Source organism: Ptychodera flava, chromosome 13 (assembly GCF_041260155.1).
Source record: "Ptychodera flava strain L36383 chromosome 13, AS_Pfla_20210202, whole genome shotgun sequence".
NCBI lineage: Eukaryota > Metazoa > Hemichordata > Enteropneusta > Ptychoderidae > Ptychodera > Ptychodera flava.
This window is the reverse complement of record NC_091940.1, coordinates 19,875,313-19,902,272: the sequence shown is the minus strand read 5'-3', so window position 1 is coordinate 19,902,272 and position 26,960 is coordinate 19,875,313. Positions and strand designations below refer to the sequence as shown.

Below are 26,960 nucleotides of genomic sequence, written 5' to 3'. Positions count from 1 at the left end.
TACCAGCTCATAAGTACATAGCTTGAAAAGTCCCAGTCGATCTGCCATGTTTTTGACAAAATCAAACACCACTATGAGGTTACCTGGGCACAACAAGAATTCTTTGCGAAGAAATATGATAAAAGTCCCCTCTTTTCAGTGGGTCGTTTTAATATCGGTACGACACTGTTGTAGGCAGGTGTGATGTACATTATCAAATCAAGTGATATCATTTTGAGAGCACTACGAGTCAACAGAGCCCCGAATATCACCGGGGATCAGCTTTGATGATCTTGTAAGTCAGCCTAGCTCTGCCAACTCAACGTTGATTGATGATTTTTGTGAAAAATTCATAAAAGTTCATGTCGCGCTGTCAACATCATAACTGAAATTTATGGCTGATATGTTTAACCTTCTATTACCCAGGACTGGTACCAACATTTCTCAATCAAATTCATAAAATTAATTCCCACCACCAATGAAATAAATTTGTCCCTTGCTAGCGCGCTCGGCTTCTCCGTCCCGATCCATCTTTTCATACCGTCTCTCTGGAGAAACAATCTGAGATTCATGTGAAAATTTGAACGCAAAGCAAAATCCTATCGGCCTACTCAAAGTGGAACTGTGCTAATTGAGAATAAATTATGAAAAAATTCAATGCTACCCGTGGGATACTCAAAATAATATTCAAAAATTTTGGCCGTATCACCTTCCTCGATTCAGATGTCATGTGAAAATGGCGCTAAAATATATCCTTACAAATTCAACATCACATGATGAAATTTTCAACAAAAGTGTTAGTCAAGTGAGCCCTACAGCTAATGAACTACTTCTGCAAACTGATATATGATTTGGTTTTGGCAAAAATTGTTGTTTTCAGGCAATGAAGATGGATACGTTGTGTCGGGGGGTTTTTGTTAACTTAAAGAAATCAATAGTTTCAAGTCAATACTCTCTCACTGGGATTTTTGCCCAACTCAAAATTCTGTCACTTCAAGTGCTAAGGTACAGCATGCATAATCTGTGCCCCTTTTACCGGCAAACTGTACACTCCCATTAAAGAAAACCCCCTGTGGGGCTGCAATACATAGGTGCAGCACCCCCTGCAGCAGATGTTGTAATCAATAGTATAGGATATCCAAAAAGTTCGATGTTTATCTTATACCTCGTTGTTTTCCTTTGTGGATGATGAGTTTGATGGATGATCGCAATGTACTGGAGACTTTTGCACAAGTGTTTCTTTTGGTTCTGAAATCCATAAAGGTAGTATGCGCCTCGAAAGTGAAAGACATAAACGTTTGTTCACACTTACCTGGCAAAATTTCAACCATTCTCTTACCAAATCAAGGATAAAAGGAGGTCAAAATTCAAAATTATAAGATATGAATGTGCAGCAAACATTGTTCTGAATGAAGCTGTTATTAGCGATGTTTATAATGCAGAAAGAAATTGCTGAAAATTTGGAATCAACAATTTTCATCGAGGAGGTCATACCGGTAGCATTGAAATTACTGAAATTAAAAGACATGCTTTTGATGTATCTTTGGTAATATGTCTCCTGGAGTTGAATTTAATTATGAAAGATTAACACTATCTCATGGGAAGGAATTTTTTTATGCCAAGAGTTGGTCCTGTTTTGTTTTCAGTAAAACATGTTTACCTCTTTCAGTGTCAAAACAGTTGCACTACAGAAATATAAAGCGCCGTGGGTGCACAGCGGGGGATTATTATTGATGACGCAGACCACTTTGCATACACTGGGCGGGATTTTTTGAATTCTGTGAAATGATGGTTTATCAGGGTGTAGTAAACACTATCTGTTACACACTAAGGGGGATTCTGTGCATTCAATTATCACCTTCTTTCTAAATATAATGCAAATAACCAACATGGTCGGACACCACAAAAACGGTTCTTCTAGGACTACATGCTAAAATTCCTTTTCACGACCACCACATCATCAAAATAAGAGAAAACCGTGTATCCTTTGTTCATACACTGGATCACGGTCCTTTTTGTGTGGGTAATCTTTAAAGAGTATTGCACTGATAAGTCCATGCGTCATATTTGCTTCGACCAACTGGGATAAACATCTCTTGGACTGCATGAAAATTTGAATAATCATGATTAGCAGTTTTGTGACATTTAAAAAGTGGGAGATAAATAATTGTCCAGAGAACACACTGTTGAAAATGCATTTTCTGACAAAAAACACTAAATTTTTTCAGTTTATTTTTTACTCAAGTGTAGTCACTATATATTCACAGATATGTACATGATTCAATGACAGTGAACGCCTTACACATGAAAAAATTACGGGATTCTGGAAAGACAACACGTCCAATCACTATAGTGTGACTCTTTTACATTTACACAGACTTACAATAATCTGTCTTTTTTATGGGGTAGCTAGGCTCCTCTTTAAATCGCATTATTTCTGGAGGTAGTAAAGTTTGACTTTCTTATTCGGAAACTGGGATATCAAACTTCATAAACCTCTGAATGTTCCAAGTCCCTGTCGTACAACTTCAACGGACAAGCATGCTGAGAAATATTACCAAACATGAAACAGCTCAAAGACAAATTCAAAGCAATTTATGCACAAAATCCTGGTTTCTATGACAGAGAACCCATGATGCAAAGCTGCTTGCGAGAACCATGGTTCAGAAAATGTAATTTTTGTAAAATGTTAAAAAATAGATAAATGAACCCAAGCATAGCTGGCAGAGACATTTCTTGTCCGAGATGTTAGAGAGGCTAGTGATGTGATATGTAAAAGGCAACAGTTTTTTAAGTAGATCACTTTTGTAAGTAGTTCACTTTTGTGTTTCTAAAGATAAAATTCATCATCAGGCCCCTGATAATCATACCTAGGCGCTTTCTTGTGTCAAGCACCAAAATTTGGTCTGTAAGTAAGTCCTGGTAGGCTCTGTCAGGTGTTTTTTGAACCCTTCCCTCCCTGTCTTGCCCCCGTCTTTGGATTTGACAAAGCACACACATAAAAAAAAAAAAGAATCGACTGAAACCAAAGTGTGACATGTTACAGGTGGGTGGATTGGATCAAATGTTATACATATTGAGTGAAGAGAGTACCCTATTTGTGACTGGGACAAGGAATTCTTAATACTTGATATCAGTTTTGGCGGTGGAAAATGATAGCAGAAAAGACATCAGCATATCGAATTGCAATATTCAGAAAGCTGGATAGGAGTGATGTTACAAATAATTGAATTATGCGTTCCTTGAATCGACAATGAATATAATAATTGTGTTAAGAAATGTTCCTTGTGTTCTTGAATGCAAATTAATATTTTCTATCGAGTCGGTTTACCCTGTCACATCCCCATCCCTGTTTCCCGAAATGTATGTCCACCCATTTTTTCGGAATACAGTGAGGATGCACCAAGGGCTGGTTTTGAAAGGGATGAAGATGTTTTTTTTAACCAGCTGTTCACTCCCTGTTTCCCTGGAAACAGGTCTACACTCACCCACCATTGATAACAATGGGTTTGGGCCAAACCATTTTGATCAAAGGGTGAAAAATAATTTAACAAGGGGTGAGACACTGGAAGCAGGTTATGTTATTTGAGAATTGCATCCTTGTATAGCATAAAAAATGGTGAAATTTTGTATAAGAAATCAAATTACAAAGGAGAACAAAGCGAGATTTTTAGTTATGCGGAGTATCATATTTCATCATGTCTTGCAAAATAGAACAGCCTCAACTCCCCCCCCCCCTCATTGCAAAACCTATACCCCTCCTCCTGTTTCTAAAAACCTGATGAGATTGAAGCGATACCTGCACAAAATATTCATCAGTCATTATGCAAATTGAGAACCCCAGCATGGACGGCTGATTTCCATAATGTATATTGCACACGTTTTGAGACATTTTTGGATCCAATATCATGTAGGGTTCTGTAACTCAGAATGTCACATGACTAAACATTATGAAAAATCTCCGTGAGAGAATTGGTGCTTGACAGTGCTCTTGGCAGTCCTGTTATTAGTGTTTTGCATACACACAGGAACGCTGAAACTGCTATGTGCTACATGTGCATGCCGAGAGGGAACGGTGTGTAAATCAACATTTTCCAACAGGCAACAGAGCTTCCGGCAAAAGTTATCATGAATAATAAAAAAGTAATGAAATCACAGCTCAAATACTATCACGCTTTTCTCCCATTGTAGGCTTAGTGTAAAAATTTTGATAAAAAAATATTCGAATACACAGATTTCACATCACCGTGACGGGTTGGCAAAGGTCAGAAAATCTGTTTTGTTTCTGGTCATTGAGAGAAATTTAAGTTGTGACTTGTTTTATTGTGTCAAATCCTATTATATTTAATGACACCATGGATTAATTTTGAAAATAACAATATTATGAACTATTTGGCAAAAAAAAAGTGTTTTTGACAAAACAGCACTGAAAGGAAAAAGTAAATTTATACAGATTTATCATGTCAGAGAGTGTATGTAAACATATTCATTTTGCAGTTTCATATCTTCACAAAACAGTTTTCAGCAAAAAATAAATTTACTTGTTCACTTCTATAAAAACAAGAATCACATTAAAGTTTTTCCTTGGAAACTCCCAAGAGAGGAAAGGAAACTAAGATTAGCATCAATAATTGTGAGTCTGAATATGTAAATTGTAGCATTGCTGCATGTCAGTGCTGGCAGAGAAAAAAAAATTATACAGAAAAAGACTCTTTCATGTCCAGCATGGCAGATTCGTAAAAATTCACTCACTGGGTTGACTTTGACCAGCTGAGTTAGACACAGGCATCAGACACAGAACTGAAACAACGGCGGCGAAGAGGAAATATTTCATCTTCCCTATGCCTCCTCTGGAAATATAAATAGTCATATTTGATAGTTGAAATGTCAGGAAGGGGACGATACAGAGGTTGATAGCGGAAGGTTAGAGTCAATCAGTGCAGGAATAGAAATAAATCTGGGAAATATTAGGCCAATTATTCATATTTCAAATGAACAGAGTAATTGCTGTAAAGGGAATGACATGCCATGTATTATCTTATATTTGATCAACTGCTCAGGGACATAGACAATGTGATAGGCAATGGGCTCTAATTAACATTGCATTGATTTTCAGGTGTACGTGGCACAGTGAGTCAATTTCATCTTCGGCAAATGCCATATTTCATTTCCATATGAATGACTTTGCATGGGCAATGCCGGCTGAAGATAAGGCAGGCAGCTCAGCTAAATGACATGGCCGCACCTCTACAACCAGACTTACACAGACAAGGCAATGGTTCATTTTTTCACTTCACTATCTCAACCAGCATTTTTCTTTATTTTATTCCTTTTTTTTTTCCAATTTTTTTTTTCATTCCTCTAGAGCTGTCTTGCCCCTCGGAGAGCAAGTGATGATAGCAAGGTCGTGGCCGGGTTTTTCACATTGTCTGACACTGACAGGCGGCACGAAAATGATCAGTAAACTGTTGACCCAAGATTGTCACGCAGAATATGGCGTAAATGTACGGTGACGAGTCCCTCGTTCATATTTCAATGAATAAAGTACCTTGCACAATGGGGTTTTTTGTATGAAAACTTATTCATCTTACAGTTAGGGGCTGTTATTGTGTAATTAAATTGGTTTTTCCTTTTGAATCGGGGGCTTTTGTGCGCCGGCGCTTTTTTTCTCTTCTTTTCATTTTGCGTATTAAAAGCACAGATGATAAGTAGCCATATATGTCAAGAAGAAGACCCCCTTGTCACACGGCATCATTGAGGAATAGAAAAGATAAAAACTCAACGGTTGACAAGTGTGTGCTTCAGGGCAAAGGCAGCATCGGATTTTCACAGCAAGTTGGCTTATTTGATGAAGAGAATCCTTGGCTTCTATGCACACATGACAAGTATGAATGTTGACAGACCAATCAAAGGGTTTTTTTTTCCCCTCTTTCTTTTTTTTTTAAATATTAAATACATACTTAGACGGAACAAGGATCAAGCTTGTTGAGGTGAAATGAAGCTATTTCAATACAGCCATGATAGCAGATGTTACTTCTAACTGAGTTTAGCTTGTATGTTCTACAGCCGCTGACCTTATAATACAATTTGAGTTTTATTCAAACATGATAACTATCCACCTTCACCCAAGCAAGTACGTGGTCGGGAGAAAATCATATTTTGTCCGTCGTAGTTATTTTGCATCATCCTTCACAGGGCAAGATGGGTGTAATTTGCTTAGACAAGGTAAGAAAAGAGTCAAGGTGGTTGATTTAGCCGTTTGTGGCTGTCTCTCACTTTTTGCTTCAGTTTTTTTTTTAACATACTTTCACTGAGACTGTGAGAAAAAAAAACTGAGGCAGTCGGACTGCATCGTGTCCGGTACAGAATTGATAAATTTTGATTGTCATCGTAATATGTTATCAATCAAATTCTCAGTGGCCGGCCTTGTTGAAGGTACTCACCCCGAGTCACAATTGTGTACAATCTCTTGTTGTATGATATAATTACCACGGCAAATCAGAAATTGATGATTTGTTTGTGAGTATGCATTTTCATCTCAAAGAGCAAATTTTTCCCACCCAGCTGATTGGATTTTTGGATTTTTTTTATCAATGATTGTTTATGCAGATGGCCCTGTATTCAAATATGAGCTCCATCAATCGCAAAAAAAAATCACTTCGGGTACTAATTCCAGATCTGAGCCAGGGATGGCACTTGCTATGGAAATTATTAAATTCCAGCATACATTTATTGGAGATTTGCATATAAATACAATCTGGATTTCCTCTGGGCTGTACATTTTATAAATATTAATACCACTCTAATGGTTCATTGTTTCTGAGCGCGCTCCGGAGCGGCAAAGTGCAGCCTAATGAGGCGATGATAGTTGTATATTTATGGAAAAATGATAAATGTCCTCCGGAATCAATGAAAAAATAAACAAGTCCGCCAAGACTGCTTCCAGACAACCCCGAAGCCAATCTCTGCTTCATACATAATCTTATAGACTGAATCGACATTTATGAAACCGTACAGCTGTACCTTTCGTTATATATGTTTCAGTTCCTTGTAACTGTTTCATTTTTTTTTTCCGAAGTGGAAGGAATTTTTTTAGGTCTTCACTTGATGAATAAAGGGCCGTCATATTTCGGGGTTGTGCTCTGGGTGGGTAGCTGCCCAGTAGAATGAGATTCAGCAGCGATAGTCTAAAAATAGGAGAGCTGAGAGCAGCAACTTATGAATTATTAGCATTAAGCCTTTATCGATCGGCGTGTCCATATCCACTTTATAAAATTATGCTATGATAGATCCGTGCGATTATCCGAGCTGATATGCCTGTCACACGGACGCTGCTTTTAAGGCATTTTGCCTTCCTGCTTGATGTATTTGCTCCGTCCAGTGGACTTGATCTTATCTTGCCCAAAGAAACACTAAAGTAATTTCTGATTAGGACTGACAGCCTGGCACTAAGAATCACGGCAAAGAAATATTAAAGAAAATATGGGGAAACGTTTTGAGTGATGCTATAAACGTGAGGTGTGTGGGGAATGTGGAGTATTTTACCGCATTCAGGGGCATGGCAGGGATTTTGAACATTTTCTCAACATTCTGTAACTTGTCTCCTTTATTTTTGCTATTTCTCATCTTTGTGTGTGTGTGTGTGTGTGTGTGTGTGTGTTGTGTGTGTGTGTGTGCAGCCTTTTATATCATCTCTTCCTATCTGTGAGGGAAAGCAAACCAGATATCTTGTCATTTCTCTTCTCCAATAATTGACACGGTTGCATCATCAGTTGGCTGTCTTGGATTCTCTTGCAACTAGTTCTTGACGGTCTTCCGACTCCATGGACAGTCTGAAACAAAAACAAATGACCCGCTACATTTTCATGTTAATATTCATATACAAATCAATAAACGTTGTTGCTAAAAACAGACAATGCCCATGAAGACATCCAAATATTATAAACCCCCCTCATTTCTTTTCTGTGTTGTCTTTCAATATGCAACAAAGAGTTTCGCATCTCAAAATTTGAAATTTTATAATTTTCAATTTGATTTGATTTCCTTTGTCATTTCAGCAAACTCTCTTATTTTCATAGGTAGCCGATAAGTTGATCAATGAACACTTTGGAACTTGTAGAGAACTCTTCAACTCTTTAAAAAAATAGAAAAAACGATCATTTAAGAAAACAAAGATGGATTGGAATTTAAAGATTCTTTCTTACATCTTCACAAACATCAAACTAACTTAATATCTGCAACCAAGATATTAGATGAGTTTGATGTTTGTCAATGTGGAAGAAAGAATCTTTACATTCAAATCCATCTTTGTTTTCTTAAATGATCTTTTTTGTCATTTGTTTCCCTTGTCAGTCATTCCAGGTCACAGTTGTCGGTGGAAGTGCACAACTTTCCGTTCCAAATTTAAGTTCTTTTGACCAGAAATATTAATAAGAAAGTTGAACTATTGAAATTTAGTGGAAAAGGATTAATTCCTGTGAGATAAACCTTGGGATTTGTATCATCAACCTTCATGCCAGAGTAGAGGTGAATGTCTCCTTGGTTTGAAACAGAACATGCAAAAGCCAGCAGTTATATTTCCTGTGATTCATTTTTATGAAAGCATGCATAAATATTGTTGATTTTGTTGAGGATGAATAAACAAGAAATGTCAATAAACAAAAATGTTTTCTTTTGCTGTATATAACAATACACATTGCAAGTGATTTAAAAAAAATTACTCATATTTTGGTGTAATTTTTCTGTATTCTTGTTTTAAAATTGCACTGATTGGGAAAAAAATATCATTAGCAGAAAAGAGCAATCATGACTTTGTGCTGAATTCATTATCTCAAAAGCTTATTATTAGTTCTGACCTTTGAATTTTAAGCGATATTTGTTAAATTGTCGCCGCATACACCGATGAAAAATGACCATGTTTTACCGTATTAATGAAATCCTTGTAATAACATAATTGGCATAATAAGGTTGTCGTGATCAGTTGTTGGGGAAAAATAACAAAAAAAAACCGTAAATGACATAATGAAGGAATACATCAGAAAGTTAATGAGAGTTGAATGAACGGCGCTTTGACAGATCAAGCTGTGCGCAAAAATTGAATGATTATCTCGAATTTATTGTAATAATAATAGTAATATGACAGAATTAGTGCACACAAAAGTCGTCTCGCTTTTGTCTTTTTGTTTTGTTTTAATGCCGATAACATCCACGCGGCCACGCGCTTTCTAATAACAAAAAAATAACAAAAGAAAATACGCGATTAATATCAGTCATACGTGAGCTAATATTAAATGTAAACTTTAAAGTGAGTCCGTGTAGCGACTGGTTAGACTTGCAATAAATCCGGAGCTGACTTCAGCCATACTTTTAACAGAAAGGATGGGAGATATTTTTCTTCGGGGGGAAAATGGACACGCTTGAAATAAATAAATGACCATATAGTTGACGAGTCGAATGTGTAATGCAATGCCTCGCCGTGCCCGCCTTGTAGGTTTTCCGTAATTTTGCGTCATCGGGTTATTGTTGACGTGCGTGTGTACCGGGAGGGATAGTGTTTTATGTTTTAAAAACCCGGATGACGAGACGCGAACGACGACTTAACTCGGCAGAGACACGAGTTAAAACGAGTGTAGAATCTCTGAACGTCTAGCATGAAATATATGTTATTCTAAAATAAGTTTCGAGGTGTAAAATTGTGTTGAAAAAAAAGAAATTTCACTTGTTCGTAAGAGTAGAGAAGGTTCACCGTGTCTTCCTCTATGAAAATCATTAACAATATATAAATATATGTGTAAACTTATTCCATATGTCTTAGTTTTACCTCCATATTTTGAAATGAAAGAAATGCCGTTTTTTTCAGACAGCGAAGAAGTCTCCCCATGGCAAACGCCATTCGAAGAAATCCCCTGTCAAAAGATGACAGGGGAATCTATCGATTGTTTTAATTGCGGAGATAGGTTTGACAAGCATCAGAATAAAAAAAATCCGGCATTTGTTTAGGAATGTTCAATGAGATGAAATGGGCAAGGAAACCCTGTCACCTTTTACATCGCCCTGATCAACACTTCATTTTGTATTCTTTAATGTTTTAACCTATAGGTGACATTGCGGGTCAAGGTTGTTAAAAATATGCCATAATTATTCACCCTCCTGTACAATATCTCAACTCGACTTCATCGCTAAAGAAATAAAAAAAAAGATTTCAAAGAGGGGGAAAAAACACCATGTGGGGCTGAAAATATACGCAAAAATTTGTCAATTTGGACAGTTTTGATCCAAGGTGAATGATGGAAATGATAGCGGTGAGTGTCGATGATAATAAGGCTGAATTTAAAATTCAAGAGAAGTCGATTCAGGACATGCGACACGGCTTGGTAAAGGTCGATATACACGTGAAATAGGATCTCTCATTTTGAGATGAATATGCTTCCCCCGTTTCTGTACTGCGCTCTGTCTCGCAATTCCATTTTTCCCCCTTCAGCCATCTTCTATTTCTGGCTCAAAGCTATAAGTATATCTGCGTCGGATTATAACGAGATTAAAAGTAATTTTACATCGATTAGACAATAGAAACGGAGACGATTATAACTGTGAACAAAATGCGGGGCATTCGGGTCAACGAGCGGATGAAAGAACGCAGATTTCACTCCATGGAGACGGGATTCTCCGCTCTCCTAAAGGTTGCGAGCTGCCGTTGTCTCGTACGTGTACGTGTTGTCTCCGTGTATTTCTGCGCCACGTTTTTCTTTTATAAGAACAGGAAAATCCACCTGCTGCTACCTTTTTTCGGGTGTTGGTATTATCTTTCCGCAAGAGTGAGATTTCTCGAATTCTTGCTTTCATTCATTTTATTTTATTTCATCACTGATAACTATGGGAGCATCGATGTGCCGATTCAATAAACGCGTGTCAGGGCACCTGCCCTGCACGCTGCTGATTTCTGCGGAATGACAGAGAGGCAAGCCTTCTGAAACATGATTTTTTTTTTTTATCGGCAAGCCTTCGTCATGACAAATCGGCTGTTTTCTCACTTTTAGTCCACCTTGACGTATCATATCAAAGAACAGGAAGAAATCTGGAAAGGGAAATCAAAACGTTTCTAACCATTCTAAAACTGAATCCTGTCGTCCGACTTGATTGATGTGTTCAGACTCTACACTGTGGGAGGTATACTGGCTTTGCCGTGTTGGACGACGCGCGTGTCGCCCCTTTGACACAATCTTCACCGTTTGCTAAAATTTGACCACTTTTTATCGAAAGTTGAATGGCGCGAAATTTCCGCGTGGTAGTCAAAATGCGTAAGTGCGGAAGCTTTTCTTTCAAAAGACCGTGAAAAGGGAGATTTTCGCATTGTTTTCAAACACTTTGGGCTCCTTGGCGGGAAAGCTACACAATCTTCCTCTTTTCATTCGTTCGGGATTTCATTTTTCCCGCCAAAAATGTAACACCACAGATTTTCCAACCGGTGTGCTGTCAGTGTTCCTTATATGGCACTGGTATCGATGAAGTATGCACTTCATGACAAACGAGGCTGTTGAGTGATGCCGTAATGTGTGCGTTCGGTGTGAAATTGAAACAAAAATGTATATCTAGATAGTTTTAATCTCAATTCGGATTGAAACCCATCACTTTTGTCATCTGTATCAGCTTTTCGTAACTTACATGGTTGATGTATGGATATAGTAACATAATCGAATAGGGAGGTAGCTACGATTCTAATTTTACGGTGGCGCGATCTCATCTTTTGTCTCCCTCTCAGTAGGAGGTGAGTTGCGAGCTCGCTCTGTGCTCGGTTTTCTTAGAATAAAGTGTTTGTTACATATGTGTTCCATGTAAATTCTTTTTTGGGCAAAGGTGGTGTTCTCCACCTTGTGTGGTTGTTTTTGACCACCAGCCCTTACTACTCCTCATCACGCCACGTTGGTGAATTCCTCCATCACATCGCGTTTCCTCCGTCGAACTTTCCTCCCAACCTCGTGTATATTCACGCCCAGTATTTTAGCGCTGTTCAGCGTGTCATGTGCTATAAACGATGCGAATAATCGCTTACAGGTGACAAGGGAATGAAGAGAAGCCCCCTTTTATTTTCCTTTGTTGCAAATGCAAGTCATTTCGCGTCCACCACTTGCATTTATTGGCAGCATAACCACTCTGGCCGACTTATTAATTTTCCATAATAACAGCTAACGAGTGTTAATTCCCAATAGGCGCTTGGTGGGGTATGTCAGTCACAAGTTGGGTGGGAGGGGATAATGTAAGAGACATAATCAAGAAACAGGCAATTGCTCATATTATTATATGAAACGCGAGCTACACACACAATTGTTCCGTGCTAGACCCCATCAGCTGATGATTTGGGAACCACGACAGCTGCCGGTGTACAACCTATAGTGCATATAGCCGACAAGAAAATCGCGACCGGGTAGTCCGATGACTCTGCTGTCCGCTGTCGATTCAACGGGAGGTATGTTTTCGTTTACTATGTACGAACGATGTCTTCCTGGCAGAATTCTTTCAGATTTTGCCGTTGTTTTTGCTGCTAGAGAAGTATTTTTCGTGCATTTCCCCCAACAATATAAAGACGATGAGTTGTACGCCGACGTTTCGCTCGCGATCTTCTTCTGTACATGTGGTCTATCGAATGAATATTTATGATGTTCCGAACGCTTCAAAGAACCGGGGGCTGTGACCTTCTCGAACGCTTTTTTGTGATCAATTGTTGGCTGTTTCCGACTTCGGTAATAGAGGGAGACGAATAACAGACGTCTGCCCAAATGTCTACCGGCTTGGAAGGAAATTCCTCCAAGTAAAACCGTTGGAGACGTAAAACGCTTGGTCCCTAAGCTTGCTAGACTGGTGTGTGTTTACCTTACAAGTTTATTGCAGTTTCAACTGTGCAGTTTTGCCATCATCGCGCACTCACGCGGGCCGCTTGGAGTATGGAGTGTTCGTTTTAATCAGTTTGTGTTGATCCTTGGCAAAGAAACATATCTCGCTTTATGATTAAAAGTTTGGCCAGTTAATGGTAAACTCTGGTGCTAAATGAAATCAGCGGCTACCGCTATGCAAACGTATAAACGTCAAAGTGCAGTGGAATGCTTATCCCGCCGAGTGTGACATTCGCGCCATTCAGAAATAACAGGTCACCAAAGTTGTCAGTAGTTATAAAAATACGCCAAATTAAATTAAACCCGCTGTCAGACTTCTTCACGAATTTCATAATGGACAGAGGAATGAGATCCTTTTCTCTTTCACGTCTAAATTTTATTATGAAAGTTGTGTTAGTAATGAGCTGTGTGGCCAATCACGGCAGCCCACTGGAAACATAACGCAATGCATTATTGATAAATCATAAATGTGTGTCATGCGCACTGGGGGCCACGCTTGTTAATTTCCGTAATTTTGCCAAACTCGACGAATTTCTAATCATTTCCCCGCTGCTGTTGTTTCCAGCCATGTCGCGCCGAAAGCAGGCCAAACCGCAGCACCTAGGGAGCGACCAAGACACATCCACGTTGCTGGAAAATGGTGAGTACTCGTGTCGGGGCACCGTTTCTTGGCGTTTGACTTCGTAACCGGTGGCCTTTCTTGCGCCGGGGTTTCTCTACCTATAGGTATTTTGACATCTGATGAAATGTTTATACAAATTCGGCTGTGAGCTCATTCTAGCCGGGATTCGCCAGGACATGCCGTGTAGCGGGGACACAGTTTGACAGTTTGTATTGATGAGACGACGGGAAGTAATGTTTGCCACCGTGACACTTTCTAATGACAACTGTTGGAAGTTGTGAAATTCCTCAGATGTGACCGGCTCTGGCACATCTCACTTCGCGCCGCTTCACTTTGCAACAATTGTTTATGTTGTTACGTCTCGAGTTTCTACTTTCTAATGCGGGCTTTTGCCAATTTTCTCGTCTCGTAGTCTCTTGTTCCGTAAACCTCAACTTATTGTCGCCCGACTACAACTTTACAGTGGTGTAGAACTTGGATTTATGTTTCGGAATGCGAGTGAAAGCGGTGGTGTGCACTGTGGAAGTTTCTGTTTGACGTGAGACGGGGCCCGTGACATTTGACGCGTAGTGCAGTGTCAACTTAACAGTAGCGTCTCTCGTAAAGGCCATAGCTGCTTCAATAACTCTTTCAAAGAGTGGCGAGATTTCACTTTCAAAACTTTTCCCCCCGTTCGTTATTCTTTCGGACAGTTTTAGAGTGTGCCGTACGGTCGGTTGTGAGCTTGGTTTGACAGCGGCCATCTTGTCAAAATCGCCAGCTGAAGCAGTGCTCCGAGGAACGCGAAATATGAATACAGGCTCTCACTTTCGGGGCGTATTGAATTTCATATTTTACATTTTCCTCAGACGGTCTTTGTAGTTTAAAGGCGAAATGTTTGCACTCGTGAGCTACCTGATCCCCTTTCGCTCGGCCTGAATAGTGCTTATTTCTTAAACTTCGCCGACTACGGTCGAAAAAATCCACCATGTTTTGACATGTATTCGTTAATTAGTACGATATTTAATTATTCACGTGGTATTCATATTCATTTTTAGAGACGAATTCGTATGTAGATTCGTCTTAATGAAGCTCGCTTTTCATATGGAGATTAGGGCTTTCAAAGTAACAAATAATTACAGTCTAATTATTCGACAACAATTCTTGGTGTTGACAACTGCATTAATTCAACCTTTTTTTATATCCACACTTCTGGTTGGAGGTGATTTTCTGTAGATGTCAGAAATTTCTGTAGAGGTAGAATGACTGAAATTTGAAACTGTTTTATTCAACATACAGTAGCCCCGTTCTCTGACAGAAGCAAAAGTGACCAGTGCTGTTCATGTGACGTGGTGTACGGTTAAAGATCGCAGCTTGACTGCTAGCTTCTCAGGCAGAGCAGAACTGAAAACTCGCCCTTACAAACGAGACAGCTGTGTTTTTCATCCCCAAGTGCAATATGCGGTGATTTTTCAAGAAAAGTTTTTCTCCATGGCGTATTTTGCTCGGTTATGAAGGGACCATGCTTTACGAGAGAGCCGAGGCAAATGCTTGTATGTGAAAGCATTCACACTGCTATAAATCTCTCCGTACAGTGCATTAGTATGCGTCATAAATGACATACCCGCTGTATTATTTCCGGCCACTCAAGAAATAAAAATCTGTCGGGGGACATTTTTCATATTTTGTTCATAATCTCAGCCGCAGTAAAATTCCTCCCGACACTTCACAGGGCAAGTTTCTCATAAGACCTGTGATAAACTATGTCAGCTGTTCAAAGAGAGAGAGACATTTCTAAAAAAGAAAAAAAAAAAAGTGGCACAGGCCTCTCCACAAAGTCTCAATCCAGATTACATAGTCATATATGAAATGATATTTGAGCAAAGACACTGTCTGACTTACTCTTTGATCTCGTTTTCCCATCGCCAAATTAACTTAATGATTAAGACATGTACATTATCACCTCCCCGGTCTATGATAAATATGTGCATTGATTACGCCAAGCTCTTTATCAGCTATCTTGTCCCCCCTCTTATGGACACACATAGTTTAATATTTATCATAAACAATAATTCACCCAATAGTAACTGGGGTTGAGCAAATAGTTACCAAGCTCATCGGGGCTAAGGCTCAGATGGAGCTAGATTAATACTTGTGTTATCAGTCATATTAGTTATGTGGATGACATTGTGACATCGACATTGGGACTCTGTTTTGGCGAAGGGGGATCAGTGGCTGAGAATTTATGATCTTGCCTTGTTTGCCTTTGTTGTGTGTGTGTGTGTCTTTAGTTGTCTTCAACAGTGCACCTGCCTTCCAACATCCACATTTTGGTAGGCCAGTTTGGTTTCTGAGTTATGCTAATGAGGTGCCACCAAAGTTTGCTTCCCGTCTTACACATGGGAGTAAAGGTCGTCGGTGCTCCCTGTCCAACCAAGCATGGGGATATCAGCCGCATTTTTCATTACGGAGAGCCTGCATCTAATTTCTTGTCATCCACTCACGGGGTACAGACTCAGACCTGATAAGGGACATCACCAAAAAAAAAAAAGGACTGTCGTTCAGTGTTGCTATTCAGTTCACAAGGTTTTATGTAATGACTGCACATCTTGTTTTGTCATTTTCTTTTGTGAGGGCCAGCTCCATGGTATTAAATCAGTTCAGTTCTTCTGATCTCATAACTGTTGTAGTTGACCACATCATTTCCTTAATGCATTCTCTTTGACGGGACAAGTTTCTGGTTTTGTTGACTTTTAATCTTTCAGTGATGGCCAAAGTTTTGTCGGTAGTAATCCTCCATCCCGTACAAGTTCTTTTTCCTGTTTGTCCTCTATTTTTCTCTCCTAGTAAAAGTTTTGTTTTTGTTAAATCTGCCTCTTCTCCCCCTCCGAAAAAAACCCTTCTCTTTAGTTGTTGCATAAGTGTAAAAAATAAAAGCATATAAATAGGTACATTGATCCGGACGCTCTATAGTTGTGCATAATCACGCTTGTCTGACCAACAAGTAGCCTTTGCTTTTGTTGGGCCGTCTTTTCAAAAACATAATTAATGCACTTTCGCCATTTGTCACAACTGTTTGCCAGTGGATGGCATTTTTAATGAATGGGCATGAATATAAAGAAGTTTTTGAGACACATAATGGCACACCCAGAGATTTTCCCATCCAAGGGCAATGAGAAGTAAATTTCTTTTGTGCGGCGCAAGTCGTTACTCATTTCATGTGTATGCAGAAGCGTCCAAAGTAAATGGCATAAAGGGAATATGCAAAATATGGCTGTCTTTTGTCAACAGGGGCATTAATAAGTGTTAATAAAGCCCCCTTTGAAAGATTCCTAAGAAGGTAAACACTGTACACGGTTTCTTTGTGAATAGAACCCGAGATTAAAGTCAGATAAAAAATTGATATGCGTTTGTCGGGGTTTTTTGAGGAGCTATTGTTTGTCGGGGATGTTAGGCAGTTTTCATTTTTCACAAAAGAGTGATGTTTTTTTCTGCGGAATTTCTTACTGGAGTGGGGCATGGTGCATCTATTGAAAAGCCATGTGAAGGGGGGAAAGTACACGGGAGAGTGACAGTCTCGGTGAACAAACAAAAAGTGTCAATATGCAGGCGCTGGGACAATAGGGAAAGAGTGGATTTATGTAAAATGTGTTTCTCCATACATTCCATCACAGTGTGTGTATGAAAAAGTAAAGAGAGCATATTCAAAGAAGGCAGAGAAAAAAACACAGACCCGAGACAAGTGTGAAGAAGACGGTGAAATGCATTTCATTCACGTCATTTTTCTGCAGCTGTGCTCCAGCATGTATAGAATACCTTGATTAATCGTTCAAAAGGAGATTACTGTTATAATATCAAATTTGGGTCAGAGGCCGTAGAATTTCTGACATTTTCATCATTCTCGTGTTTGATCCGAGTGCTCACGCTGTTAATTTAGATGGCAATTTAATTCGTGATTTCTGTGCTTTGAGACAACCCAAATGAAGATCACCTTGGATTAGCATTCACCTTCTAATTCGAGGTCTGTTTGAACGAGGCAGAGGCAGAAAAAAAAATTGACTCTGACATTGCCTTTTGTATGTGCTGTGGAGATTTTTCATTCACAAGTTGAACAGGACGCACAAAAAAATCCTGGTCACATGTGCCATGAGACCTACCCGAGTATTTTAATGGCAAATTTGTAAACATAGAAGGGTTCCGCCGAGAGTTGACAGTCATAATTTTTCTCTGTGTACGAATCGCAACATTCTCTACCCTAATCTTATTAAATTTGCTTTTACATATTTCATATCTGTCCCATGACAAATCAAAGTCTCCAAATTGCAAACAATCAGAGAAGGGAGAGTGATGCACGTCTGAATCGGCTCTGAAAATTAACGCTAACTACATACTGATAATTCAGTGTGCGCAAGGTAGGAGAGGAATTTTTATAAGGTGCCTGTCGGCCCAGTATGTGTATATGTCGGGGCAAAAATGTATTTGCGTTACTTGAACTAATCTACACCGTCTATCATTTCCTGTATGTTTGGTAACATGAGCTGTTTGAATCGATGTTCTAGTTGCATCAAGTGAAAAAAAATTCTGCCCGTGTTGGGTGCGCAGGCTTTCAGGGGGTCAGAAATTTGTTTATATACTTAAAATTTTCCAAATGGCCGTGATGGTTGTCAGTGAGGCCCTAATTAATGCATTTGTTTGACACTGTAGTTTATAGGTATACATTCCATTACTGTTGCGCTGTGCTGCCATTTGTTTCCAAATAGTTTGGCTCGTTGAGGGAGGGGCTGACCGTGTCATCCCCCCATCTTTTCAACTGTCGCTGTCTCTCAAAATCACATGGTTGATGGGAGCCTTAAATAATCAACTTGTTTAGGCATGGTAGCCATCACAATGGTCCCCCGTTACATAACACTGTGAATTAGCTCGCCACTATCAAGTTTCTTGTATCTTGGCATTGAGGGGGGGGGGGGGGTAGAGAGCTGTCAGAAACCTACGAAAAACACTTCAGTAGCCCTAAAGTTGAGTTATTCATGCAGTTGAGATTTTGGAGGCAGACTTAATAGCAGCTGTTCACCAACTGTGTGAGAAGTTGTACGCTGTTGTGTGCTTCTGTGAACTCTTTTTTGTTGGTCAATTTTTGTTCTCCCCCCCTTTCACAACCCTTCCATGTAGCAGCGGTGCAACCTGATCATTAACTACGGTTGAGGAGAGATGATAATGGTTTGTCAAAAAATGATGACAGACGAGATATTATGGGTGGTATCTAACCATTGGCTTATGAAGTATGTTGAGTGTTTGCCTGATCTGTTCCCATATAGAGTTGGCTTGGCAGTGTGTTGTATTTTGCAACATGAAAATAATTTGACACTGATGTGTGTGGTCCCCGGCAGCCTGCACAGAGCCCCGCTTTCATGTTGTAACCCAACACGCCTTGGCCATGTGGCTATAAATATGAAAAGCTGTTTTTACAATAAGGCCCATGCGTCTGCAAAGTGCTGACGAAAAAAAATAATCGTCGGCAGAAATTGTCTGAAGATTTAGATAGAAATCAGAAAACAGAAGGAACATAATAGTTGCTGAACTCTCTTGGCAAAGATGAAGAGTTATGAAAAACAAACAAACTAATGGAATCAAGTTTTGAACGGGCATAGATTCCGTGTGTCTTATTTTTGTCCCATGTTGGTGAATATTTAGTCTGTTGACCTTCAGCAGACATGTTGCCATATGCTGTTGCTGCTTCTTAGCTGAATAGGAATGGTGTCCCGGGATTGACAAGCTTTTCCTGGGTCAGTGACTGGAATAATTACATTTTGAATAACTTGGAAATATTACAGAAGTATGGGATTCATGTTTTGTCGTCAAATTGGAAAGAGGTGGGAGGGAGGGAGGGGGGGGGTTTAGTGAAGCATGATGTTTGCTGCTGCAGCTGCTTGTGGAAAGTTCTCATAAACAGTAAAGATTGGGCCCCAGGAAATTTTTATTGGCAAAAAAAAATCATGCCAAACATGCTACTGTTTGAGGTCCCTTATAAAATGGGAAGGGGGTGTGAATTTGATGTTTGTTCCAAATCTTTGTTTCACGAGGTTGGCACACTTTCTGATCCATATATCACCAGTAAATGGTGGATGGACGGAAATGCAGGAAGTTTTTGTTTGGGGTCAGGCAAACATAAAACAGATATAAAGGAAATGCAATATTGGCAGCAAATTATGTCTTTTGATGGCCATATCCTCTTCACAGTGTGTCGTTTTATATCTCTCTCATCCGTGAAGGATTAAAATTGTTCGTGGTTAAAACAAAATGATTCAGTCCAGCCAGAGCATAACTTAAAATATGGCTTCCTCGATGTCAAAAGAGTACCCCCTTCAAACAAAACACATCAGCCAGGGAGGAAAAAGTTTTTGAGAGTTTCTTAACATGCCGGTTTCCTGTTTCAGTTTTTGTCAATAGTTGTTTTTTTAGTGTAATGGTCCTTATGGGCTTTCAGTGTGGAGTGTGAATCATGCCACGTATTGGTAGCACAAAATGTGAGGGCTTGCGATATGAATTTTATAGCAGCGTAATATAGAATGCCAAAAGGGCTTCTTTTTCACAAGTTGGCTTTCATAATTTTGTGTATACCCTGAAATCAGTGTCTCTTCAGTGTTCTTTGTTGTGATTTCATAAAAAAGTAGATGATTGTGACAGTTGCATTCAAAGGAATCTTGTCCACTTTTTCAGCTTTTTTAAATCAGAAATTGATAAACTGTTTTTAGGAAAGTAAACATAGAGATGATCTATAAATATACCTTTCCGAACAACATTCTGAGCAAATAAGTGAGCTTTTTATCAATCATCTAAACTGATGTTGTCCCGAAAATATTTGAATTCTACAAAAGGAATGTACATATGTTTAGTTAAAAAAAAGTGATAGTCAATTGTGTGTCGGGTTCTGACTCATTTTAGGGATGAAAAATTGCAACACACCCACATTTTTTTGGACGACATGGGAATACAATGCCACTTTATTCAAAATCCACGTGCTCTTTTTTTTGTGTGTGAAATGGCTGACATGTAAGAACAAAATAAGAGTAAACAAAAAGACAGGAAAAATGCCATGGGAGTCCTTGAAGGGCGTAAATAGAAGAACTTGCGGCAGGAAAATACATAAAGGTAAATTTACATTTGCAAGGTCAGTGCTAATAGGGAGACATAATTTAATACTCCATAAGATGTCCAAGGTGGGATAATGACATCCGATTGACAACTTGGGTGGGGTTGAAAGTATGATAATTCTGAGAAAATTTGATGCCTCAGCGGTGAATCACGCCAATTATTAATGGAAATATTCTTCATAGGGTAGAATGTGTCGAACTTTGAAGGCAAATTTTCATGTTCATACGCATTTGAGCATTTTCCTCGCCAAAAATCAGCACTGGTTTTCACTTTTTTCAAAAAGTAAGTTTTGTTCATATCTTAGAAAACTTGTCCAACAGGGGTTAAAATTGTGGCGGAGAGTCAAGATTGTTGAAGACCATATGTTATTCTTGACTGATAATTCACAAATATGCAATGTGTCGCTATACTTCTGTATACAATTTGTATACTTCCTGAATTCTTGCACTTGTATAAACAAAAATATATGATATGAAATTTGCACTGGTCTTTTTGAAAATCAACAGGTTTACTTCCTGGGAGGGGCTTCTATTTTTATTAAAAATAAAAGGAAACTGTCATTCTATGGTCAAGTTGATTACAAACTTTCAAGAAATATAGAGCACTTTCTCATTATTGACATTTTTGTATTTCTGAGTGCTGATAGTTTCCGGCCCAGTTGCATCCCCGTGATCACTCATAAAACATATCATAAAAACTCCTCGGTGATCGGGCATGCGGGTGTCAACTTCAGGAGAGACCTTTCACAGTTTTCTCTCAAGGTTGGTTGTAATTTCACATATAGATGCCAGTGTTATCTCGGCTACCAAATCGCTGGTGATAGCGAAAATGAATGTCAATTAACGGTTCGGGACCCTATCAGGTGTCAGATAAAACACAATATGCCATCTGTATTCTGTGTACTGGATTCCCCCTATCTTCCGGTGAGCATTGGTTTGACCTCAGTGTTTACCAGTGGGAGAGTCTGGCTACTTGACAAAGACTTAGGGGCATGGGTATGATTCCAGGGTCTCTTGTACAGTTACCTGTATGTGTATAGTTGTTACTGTGCACAGCTACTGGTATACTAAGATGTTTGCGAGTGATTTCTTTTTACAACACTACTTAAACCCGGACGATTTGTGAATGGCTTTGGTGTGTTTTGACAGCTCTTGACTGAATGAAGATGGGAGGGGGTGAACAAACTCGGTGTGACACGCCGGTAGGCTCAGTCTGGCAAAGTTATTAGGAGACGGCTCACGAAGGAAAACTCTGCCGATGATTATTACACGTGTTATGATTGTTGGTATAAGATATGGACTGGCTGAGGGTCAGGTAATAGATGCTGTTGTCATGTACCAGGACCCTTGAAATTTGAACAGATCACTTATTGGCTGCTAAGCATTAGATAATACACTATAAATCATTGATGCTCCCTGTGCGCTGGTAATGGACAAAGAGAAAAAACTATGCCGGTTGCAGTTTACCGAACCCATGACAGTGCGGTGTGGTGTGTGATGGTACCAGTTGGTACTTCTGCCTTCGCTCTCGTGATGGTATCATATTGATATTGATGTCAGGGTGTCTGTTTGCAGACTTTGATACCCGTCTCTGTCATTTATTAAAATAAACAAACATGAAAAATTTGATAAAAAGAAAATAACTAAAATGCTGAGTTATTGAGCAAACAAGCGGTACCGCGGAAAGGCCCAACCCGAAGTCTGGGGGGTTTTGTCTGTCAGGAAAAGGATCTTGCCATGAACACCTGTTCCAGCGTGGGCATTCCTTTCATGGGAGTAACACATGTTGCATTGTTGAAAGTCTTCAAAAGGGAGAGTGTACCTAGCAATTTTGTCCTACCTGCAGGGGAAAATGGTAGAATCCATAGGAATGTCTATTGTTTGAGAGATCTTTTATTTTTGAAGGCATGAATATTCACGTAAATAATAGAAGAGGATAAGGCCACATACTAATTAACATTGTCACGCATTCACCGCTATGCAATAATCTATGCTTCTATTTAAGATGAAAATAAAGTCGGTCTTTTGTTTTTTTTGTCGTCTTTTCTGCTTCCCACGGTGGCCTTCATAAGAAAGGATAATGATTAAAGATGTTAATGAAGGGTGAAAATTGATAGCTGCTTTTAAAGAAGCAATAAAAACAAGACTGGAGGAGCTGTATCTGAATGTGAAAAAAGAATTACTAAGAATTTGCCCTGTGTATGAAGAGCTGCTTTGTTCCTGTATGCACTGGTAATCTCACCTTCGCGGTATTGTTCCTCAGAATTTGACTGAAAAAAAAAATTCATATTCATCTTGGTTTCCGCTGCAGCAGGAGTGGTTCAACAACCTGTTATTCAAATGTGCTGGAAAGTTCGTGGGTTGAGAACCGGCTCACAAGTGGATCTTTGCGGATGAATTTCAGATGCAGCAGGAATTTTGTACAACAGAAGACATCCACCGAACTGACAAAATCCATTCAAGCTGATTTTCATAATTCTGAGTGAACACCGAGGCTTGAAACTTGAATCAAATGATTTCTGTGTTCTGTCAGAGAAGACCTTGAAGCAATCACGTCTTGAAAGTTCATCTTCTTTTCATGTGGCCAAAAAAGAAAAATAGTTTGTTGACATTGAACTGGAATCTTGATTTATTTGATGTCAACATTCTCTGTCCACACTACTGACAAAACAACGATGTTGAATAGATCTCTGTGTTTTATTATGCAATGTGGTGGCGTAACAGATATGAATGGCAAGAAATCATGGTGGTCCTTGCCAGGTAGAGGGGCATTGAATAAACAACCTATTGCAAAATGTTTTCCTGAGGGAACTTGAATAAATTAATTTCATAAAGTCAACAACAGGTAAGGTACCAGCGCTGAGACAAACATGATCTGAAATATTTTCAGTAATGTTCTGGTTTTTTTACGAGCAAATACCAAAAGAGGAGGTAACATTTGAGCGATTGTACCAATTATGTTATTGACTTTGGCCAAATTATTCAACACTTATGGGACCATTAGCTAAATTTGTGGAAAAATGTTTATATTATCATAAAAATTCAAGCTACAGTGCCCATAGAGGGTTTCAGCCCAGTTGATATTTCCCCACCACCAAGTGGCTAGAAAACTTCACTTAACATGTATATGTGCGAGTGTAGCATCGCCTTCCTGTTTACGTTTATTTGGTAGTGTTGCAACTCACTGGACCACTCGCACGGCTGTTTGGAGGCCAGAAATAACACACAGAAATCAAAACGTGTGACCATAGATATAAACAAAGCTGTAAATTTTGTTGGATGTATGTGCTCCTAGAGTGGCACAAACTTTTCCGAGGATCTCCTGGCAAGGAGGTATTTAGTCTTTTAGAGATGGGATTCTGATCTCTGTTGTACATGTAGGATGGTGACTTCTAGCTTTTGTTGTTTTGGTGTATATAGCAACTGCAATCCACGACTGCAATGTTAATGATGGTGAACCCAGATAACCTGCAAGTTCATATCTTTTCAAGAATGGTCAGTGGAACCATTTTTTCAACAATTTAAATGAACTTTGTCAGAAATGACCAGCATTCATTACTATAAATGCACTTTGCTTACAACTGTATTTTCAGATTACAGCCTTCCCTTTGCTGTGCAGGCTTTTTAACATGGTTTTATTATTGGCCAAAAAAATCTAAGTATAGAATTGGGATGACAATGCATTTAGACGTTTACCCAGACGCAGACTGCTGTAGTTGTGTGATCATAGTTTGGGAATTATGCAAACAACAAACACTGGATAGATAGTGCGGAAGCACATACATGTCCACTTGCAGGACGTTTTCACATGGTTTATTGAATTATTTCACACTATGAGGGAATGTATTTCTTTATTCATGAATTAATTTCTTATCTTTTGAAGTGAAAATTCCTATCCCTCGTGAACTATCAGACCTTTGGAAATGCATTGTGATGTGTTTTTGTGAAGCTACCCTACAGAGGATTAGCTTTTCATCACTGCAGAGGGTCATTAAAGGTACACCCTGGGTTAAAGTTGAAAATACCAGCAGCGCTGAAACTCACGAGGTACCCGCAGTGAAAGCACTGTACCCATCACATTGTAAGTGTAACATAAATTTTTTTGGCCCTCTTTAATTTAAAAGAACCTTTGCTTCTTTTTTTAGAAACTTGTCTTAGTCAGTTTACCAGCCTTTCAGTTTACAACAATTAAACTTGGATTTGAAGTAGGGTCTTTTTTTGGACAAAGGTGTTTTTACTCCATGGCAGTTTTCCTGTTGTATTCAAAACTGAATAAATCCCATTGTTCAGGTCATTGATTTCTACGTTTTCTTTCCAATCTCAAAAATGAACAGACACATGGTTCAAAGAGAAGCACCTTAGTCGCTGTATGGACAAGTGGGAAGTGATCATCCCTTTTTGGAAGTGAAACTTTTGATGTTCCACCCCTTGAAAGCCGTCTCAGGACTACTCTGCACTCTTTGTCATATCTTTTTGAACGTCAGCGTTCACCTTGCACTAGGTAGCAGGACTTTTTGAAAGCATCATGTGGGTATTGGCAGCGTTTGAATTCTTACAACGCTGCATGTTGGTTCCCATGACGACAACTACACACGATGCGGAAGGTGACATTGCATCCCAGTTTTTCGTGGAATTTCAGAAAGTGACCGAGAACTTGCATGTGGGCTTTCCATGGTAGATCGGAGACCAACGGTTGGTCAGCTGTCCAAGGGGGTCACTCAATAACGCTAAAATTATCGCTGTTCTTGATGCAAAGCATATGTGATAATTGGAGATAATGAACGGAACACGGACAGGTGACTCACTGATCTCTCCCGCTGTGTTCGGTGATATTATAGGTCAGAAATCATATCCTGCAATTATCTGATAATAGACCTATTCCAGGTAGCTGTTCTCAGACGACTAAAGTAGCAAAACTCACGCAGCAGCTAGGTCACAGTGTATCAGTGTATTGCACATTTTTGAAAGATTTCATTTTAAATATTTTTACCTCCCTGTCACAGCAACTGTTTTTGTCTTGCATAAACATATTAGTCAAGTTGAATGTTCTGAAATCGAGATGAACCACCTGTTGAGAAATGTGGGTGCCTAAAGCATGGAGATTATGTTTCCTTGAAAACTAGAATGGTTTGATTGATACAATAGAGATCTGCTTCTAGACGTTGCCAAAGTGTTTTTTTAAAAAAAAATGATTTCATCATAAAGCTTGCCTTGTACCACAACAGTATGCAAGCTGCGAGACTCTGTACGACTGTGATCAGAGAGACGCTCGTGTTGTTGAAAAAACAGACCACACAAATGAGCAATATAGAGAGATTACTATCAGCGGTAGTCAGCAGACTTTACCACCATTCTACTGATATCTCCATATTCACACCTCTTGTTGAAAATCTGTTTCCCAAAAAAACTTATCTTGTCTGGTAAATTAGGTATAAAGGGTAATAGACAGCAATAGTTTTTCATTGGTTCGATAACTTGGGCAGCATTATCTAGCTGTGGATGATATACCGCGTGCTCTGTCATCATGTGATGTAATGGAGAAAGAAAATTCTGTATTGTTTGCCTTTTTGTGGCGCTGAACAAAAAAAAAGGGTTTGACAATCTCTTTAGGGACCGCAGGAACTGTAAAATTGGAAATAAAAAAGGAGCAATTGACTCTTGTGTCATTTTGTTGTCAGCACCACTCATCGGTTGTCAGTTGTGTCAGGCACACCGTCACATCGGACAGGTTGACATGTTAGTATGGCAGTTTTTCAGGAGAGCTAGGGAGAGAGAGAGAGGCTGTAAGTTTTGACATTTCAATATTGCCAATCAGAGAGTACTGGCTCACGGCTTATGGTGAGAATTCCTCGTTAAGGCCACAATTTCTTGGCTGTGTCATTATTATCTAATATACACTCAAGATGTCAAGATTGCCTACAAACGAATAATCGACATAAATGGGATTTTCTATTCTTAGGTCTTGGCTGCCTTCATTATCTCCATTCTGTTGGTTTCAAATACACTTGACACATGTCACCCGTGATGGGCAGTGATGCCCCATCCATTACTGTTCTATCCCAGTCTCTGTCAGTGCGTCCATGAACACAGCAACTTTTGAAGTCTGATACCGTGCCCCTCATTCATAGAAAAAGAGAAAAGAAAAATTGAGCGACATTAATTGAGAAAAGAAGACTATCCCTGGAAGAAAAAATGGAAGGAGTTCTGGTTTTAATTGGCATGAGAGCTAATCGCGAGATTGTGGTCTAACTTCTTCCCCTCCTGCCTTTGTGTTGGGTTAAGTGAGTGGCAGAAATGTGATGTTCCAAAGACAACGGAGCTGAGTGACTCTGTAGAGAGTGA

The 26,960-nt window shown here is 39.3% G+C and overlaps 1 protein-coding gene and 1 long non-coding RNA gene across 15 annotated transcripts in view; one reads left to right on the top strand and one right to left on the bottom strand.

The window, feature by feature from the left end:
• The window catches only part of LOC139147743 (sal-like protein 3), a 121,097-nt gene that overhangs the window by 51,323 nt on the left and 42,814 nt on the right, over positions 1 to 26,960 (top strand). For 4 of the 14 annotated variants that reach the window (XM_070718922.1, XM_070718919.1, XM_070718921.1 and 1 more), the window contains exons 1-2: positions 12,256 to 12,442; positions 13,432 to 13,506. The exons of 2 other annotated variants lie outside the window; for them this stretch is intronic. In XM_070718922.1, the coding sequence (XP_070575023.1) occupies positions 12,409 to 12,442; positions 13,432 to 13,506 (109 nt within the window). In that variant the 5' untranslated portion in view covers positions 12,256 to 12,408. Of the gene's footprint in view, positions 1 to 12,255; positions 12,443 to 12,816; positions 12,835 to 13,340; positions 13,507 to 26,960 lie in introns of those variants that run through there. 8 more of the 14 variants (XM_070718926.1, XM_070718927.1, XM_070718928.1 and 5 more) reach the window with 5 other exon arrangements.
• Positions 4,486 to 26,960, bottom strand: part of LOC139147750 (uncharacterized) — a 78,412-nt gene continuing 55,937 nt past the window's right edge. The window contains exon 3 of the long non-coding RNA XR_011555793.1: positions 4,486 to 7,811. This is a non-coding gene — a long non-coding RNA (uncharacterized lncRNA). The remainder of the gene's footprint in view (positions 7,812 to 26,960) is intronic.